The sequence below is a fragment of the Pundamilia nyererei genome, unplaced genomic scaffold (assembly GCF_000239375.1).
Source record: "Pundamilia nyererei isolate P.nyererei 1_Seehausen unplaced genomic scaffold, PunNye1.0 scaffold00357, whole genome shotgun sequence".
Lineage (NCBI taxonomy): Eukaryota > Metazoa > Chordata > Actinopteri > Cichliformes > Cichlidae > Pundamilia > Pundamilia nyererei.
The window spans coordinates 1-5,421 of NW_005187758.1; the positions used below are offsets into that span (position 1 = coordinate 1).

At 39.8% G+C, this 5,421-nt stretch overlaps 1 protein-coding gene across 1 annotated transcript; it reads left to right on the top strand.

The window, feature by feature from the left end:
• Window positions 1-5: 5 nt before the first annotated feature.
• LOC102205972 (zinc finger protein 227-like) lies at window positions 6-2,667 on the top strand (the record flags this gene model as incomplete). The annotated part of the gene is made up of 2 exons (XM_005752411.1): window positions 6-1,079; window positions 2,402-2,667. A coding segment is annotated over one exon (1,050 nt), but the record flags the coding sequence as incomplete, so codon positions are not given.
• Window positions 2,668-5,421: the final 2,754 nt, after the last annotated feature.

A 5,421-nucleotide genomic window follows, 5' to 3' on the forward strand; every position in this document is an offset into this window, starting at 1 on the left:
AGCGCTCTCAGGAGGCCGACAAACCTCACAGAAGAAAGGGGGAGAAGAAATACAGCTGTGACGAGTGTAGGAAGAATTTTACCCGAGCTCAACACCTGAAAACACACCAACTCATCCACAGTGGAATTAAAGCGTACAGCTGTGACTTGTGTGGAAAATCTTTTTCCCGAGCTCCATACCTGAAAGCACACCAACTTATCCACAGTGGAGTTAAACCCTACAACTGTGATTTGTGTGGAAAATCTTTTACCCGGCCTCAACACCTGAAAACACACCAACTCCTCCACAGAGGAATTAAAGCGTACAGCTGTGACTTGTGTGGAAAATCTTTTTCCCGGGCTCAATACCTGAAAGCACACCAACTTATCCACAGTGCAGTTAAACCCTACAATTGTGAGTTGTGTGGAAAATTTTTTACCCAGCCTGGAAGCTTAAAAACACACCAACTCATCCACAGTGGAATTAAACCGTACAGCTGTGAGTTGTGTGGAAAATCTTTTACCTGGGCTAAAACCTTAAAAACACACCAACTCATCCACAGTGGAATTACAGCGTACAGCTGTGACTTGTGTGGAAAATCTTTTATCCAGGCTGAACACCTGAAAACACACCAACTCATCCACAGTGGAATTAAACCGTACAGCTGTGAGTTGTGTGGAAAATCTTTTACCCAGCCTGGAGGCTTAAAAAGACACCAACTCGTCCACATTGGAGTTAAAGCGTACAGCTGTGATCAGTGTGGTAAAGCTTTTGCTCACAGTACGTACTTGCAGCGTCATCAAGTTACCCACTCTGGAAGTAAAGCGTACAGCTGTGATTTTTGTGGAAAAACATTCCACCGTATAGAGTCACGAAATGTACACTTACGCAGTCACACTGGACATAATGTTTATTTCTGTGATCAGTGTGGAAAACTATTTACAAGAGATGTACAGTTACAACAACACATATTTACCCACAATGAGGAGAGACCTTATAAATGTGACCTGTGTGATAAGACTTTCAAATCTCCACGTTACCTGAGAAGACACCAAAAGATCCACACCAGAAAGTAACTCTACAAGTGCAGTTACTGTGAGGTATGTATTTATATTATTATCTTCTTATTTTAGACTGAGTGTTTGGAACAAGTCAGATCAGTAAACTTATGGAGTTATATTGGATGAATTGATTGAAAAAATGCGTTATTTTCGTCCAGTAAGCTGAGTGTTATTAGTAGAAGCAAGTATCACAGTTGTTATAGGTTAATAGGACCTAGGCTCACCTTTTCTCTAATCAAAATAAAAAAGTAAACAGAAAACAAAGAAACAAAAACATAAGAAGAAGAACTTTATTTATGAAGTGCTCTCAGACAAAGTTCTGTACAGCTATTTAAAAATAAATAAATAAATAAAAGTGATGCATAGCAATAAAAGTTAAAAACAATAATTAAGATGTGTAGGATAGGGTGAACTAGTGGGTCTTCAACTTGGCTTTAAAAACCTCCACAGAGGCTCCACTAATATCTTGAGGGAGGTTGTTCCACAAAACAATTTCCCAGGAAAAGGAAAAAGCACGCTCCCCCAATAGTTATTTTTCTGGCTCTAGGAACTTTTGAATGACCAGAATCCTGGGATCGGAGAGCATGGGATGGAACATAAGGGTTCAAAAGATCAGAGAGGTATGAAGGTGCCAAACCATTTAAAGCCTTGTAGGTGAGCAGCAGGACCTTAAAATCTGTCGAACCTCACAAGGTAGCCAATGAAGTGATTTCAATGCAGGGGTATTGTGCTCAAATGTTCCAGTTTTAGTTCAAATGTGAGCAGCTGCATTTTGCACCATCTGTAAACCTCTAAAACCTTTCTTTGGTAGCCCAGAAAGGAGAGCATTACCATAATCGATACGCGAAGACACAAATGCGTGGAGAAGAACCTCTGCAGTGTAGTTTGATAAAACTTGTCTGATTTTAGCTTTGTTCCTCAAATGACAAAAGGCGGTCTTTGTTGTCTCTTTTACATGAGACTCGAAGGAGAGCGCCATGTCGAACCACACGCCCAAGTTTTTAACCTTGTCCCTGCAATTTATGACATAGTCATCAATTTTCAAGATTCAATTCAATTTTATTTATATAACGCCAAATCACAACAACAGTCGCCTCAAGGTGTTTTATATTGTACAGTAGATTCTACAATAATAGATACAGAGAAAATCCCAACAATCATATGACCCCCTATGAGCAAGCACTTTGGCGACAGTGGGAAGGAAAAACTGGTACTGTAGAAAACTTATACAGTACCAGTGCTTGTTGCTGTTCCTCTACATCAAATACATTAAATTGGGAGATGCTCTTTGTTTCAGGCGATGTTCAGGATAAAAATGTTGAAGGAATTCCCTGACTTACTGTGTTTGTGTCTTTGTTTAGAAGCAGAACGACACAGATGGATCCAATTCTCAACCCTGTCGTCACTGTGGTGGTGGGAAAGAGTTTCACTGTGACCTTTGTGGAAAAACTTTCAATTACCAGAAAGCCTGAAAATACATCAGCGTAGACACACTGGAGACAAAATGAACTACTGCAAAGAGTGTGAGAGAACCTTTCCCACACTGAGTGAATTACAAAAAACACGAACTCTGTAACAGTGGGGTTAAAAAGCACGTCTGTGACCAATGTGGGTCATCCTTCACCACTATTAGCCAGCTTAAGAGACATGAACAAATCCACACAGGAGAGAAACCATACAACTGTAGACACTGTGACAGAAGCTTCTCACATTCAGCTCATCTTAACACCAATAGCTACATCTGTGTCCAGTGTGACAAAATCCTCAGGAATCTCCGTTCATATTCCAAATACAAACGATCCTACGCTGCAAATAAACTGTTTCACTGTTACCAGTGTGCAAAAAACATGTACTTACATAAAAATCTCTTTTTGGCAAATACTGGACATCTGTTTTTGGCAGACCATAACTTTGGCACAACACCAGCACCCTGGACTTGTGATGTCAAGTTAAATTAATGCCTCACATTGGTACCTGGTAATGTTTATGTGAGCTTCCCTGTCAGAAACACCCCAGGATGATGCTTGCTAAGCGAATAGCTTTTCAGTCTTGTTAGCCAACGAGTGAAATGCGACAGCAAACTATAAAACAAGAGAAGCGACATTGTCTCTTAGTTTGTTTGTCCACCCCCCATCCCCCAAATTTGCGTGTTGGACCACATAAGTATTTAACTATATATGTAATCAGTTAAACTGTGTAATTGACATAAAGACCTCATGATATACAACAATTCTGTTTTGTTCAGTTTTACTGTAATTAAGCACAGTTGTATATATGATCCTGTAAAGAGCCTCATGCACGTCTCACATGGCTGTAGTCGTGACAGAGCTTTAGCATGGTTATCAGCAGCTAGGAACATCATCCTAAAGATGAGACCAGCTCCAGGGCGACATGCAATTGTGAATTTATGAACTGAATCATCTGTAAACGTTGGGAACTTGTTTTGGACTGGAAAATAAAATATTTTTGATTTAATTTGAATCTTTATTTAAACGTACGCCAGAGACCATTTTTAATTTCCTGTTTGCAAACTTTTTTTTTGTTTAAATACTACTGGAACTTTAATCTGTATTACTTAATATTCTTATTTATTTCATCTTTATTCGGACAATGAGTAATGTTAAAAATACATTTGATTTTTTTTCTAATTCAATTCCTAGGTCATTATTTTAATCTGCTGTGGGACGAGACAACAGGCTGATATTGGGTGTTGTTTTTGATTAAGCTTTTACTTTGGAGCAAAATTTAAATAAGACAGTAAGAACCCGCTTTGTTCATTTAAGGAACATCTCAAAACCTAGATTAATGGTGTCAATGAGTGAACTTGAGATGATATCCATGCTTTTGTCTACAAGACTCAACTATTGCAATAGTCTGTTTAGTTGTCTCAACAGGAAAGGGCTGGCTCATCTTCGGGTTGTGCAAAACTCTGCAATGAGACAATTGGAGCCCATATAACTCCCGTTTTAAAGTCACTACACTGGCTTCATTTTAAAATTCTAGTTTTAAACTTTAGAGCCCTTTCCTTTATTGCTGATTTGATTTGTATACACAACTCTTCTCATAACCTGAGGTCATGGAATCAAAACCTTTTGGTGGTCCCCCACACTTGTGTCAGAACTCGAAGGGACCAATCTTTCCAATCTGTTGCACAGAGACTGTGGAATGCACTTCCTCTATTTCTACAGTATCTGAAGCTGTAGAAAGCAGCTAAAGACATTTTTATTTCAAAAAGCAAAAACAAATTTTCCTTCTCAAGCCATTTCCAGGCCTGAAGATCCTCTTCTTTTCAGTCTGGGGATCTGACCAGGGTGTACCCTATCTCTTGCCCTCTTACAGCTTTAATAGACTCCAAAATTGCAACATGTATTTATGGTCATGAGCAGTGATGGGAATAATGGCATTAAAATAAACAGTGGTACTAACACCAGTACTTGTTTTCAGTGACTAGTAACTTAACTAATTGCTTTTTCTGCCATTACAACACCGTTACTAGCAAGAAAAAGCGGTGAAGGTGTGTTCCAGTTTGTCAACACACAGACGGTTGAAGCTGTCTTCTTCTTACCGTGAGCTAAGGGAGCAAACAATCACACGAATGCTGCCACAGTTTTCTACCAAGTCCTCAGAGAGCTGTGTGGACCTCAAGTCTGGATCATCCTGAGACAACAAATCTGAACCCAAACTCCAGTTATCTATGTATGTGCATGTATCCAGTTCAGAGCTGTGGGGTGGTGGAGTCTGCAGCTGTCACAGGTATAGGCTATGAAAGTGAATGAAGATGTTGTCCTAGATACCAGCTCATTTTGGTGGAAATTGAATAATTTTGCGAGAAGGCTTAAGCAGGTCAACAGCAAGGGGAGGAAGATGGTTTTTCAGGATTCAAAGCAATGCAGGAGAAACTGGAGGAGAGGAGACACTCACATGAAGACACACTGGATTAAAGAAAGAAGCACAAAAGCTCAGATATCTGAAACCGATTCAAAACCCCAGAGAGCTCAAACTTTAACCACCACCTGTTGGTGGCGATAATGCACCTAGTGGTTGTTGAAGACAGTCTGTGCAGTAGTTGTCACTGTCACTACCCGATCCGTACCGGAAACCCGATCGGTACTCCGCATGTGCGAAAGGTGTCTACGTCCAGTCGAAGCGCTTTACGATAGTTACGGGTCAGAGTATCTGTTAAGCTATGCAAGGATCTAGAGATTTCAGACCTACCATTTATTAGCTCAAACATCAAAAGACATGAATGCTTTAAAAGTATCAACATCAGCTTTTCTCTGACAGCATGGTGGGAGTTTCTAAAAATAACGGAGTCTTCATTAATCCCATGCAAACGTACACCTATTTGGAACCCTGACATATTACAAAACAATAATATGAT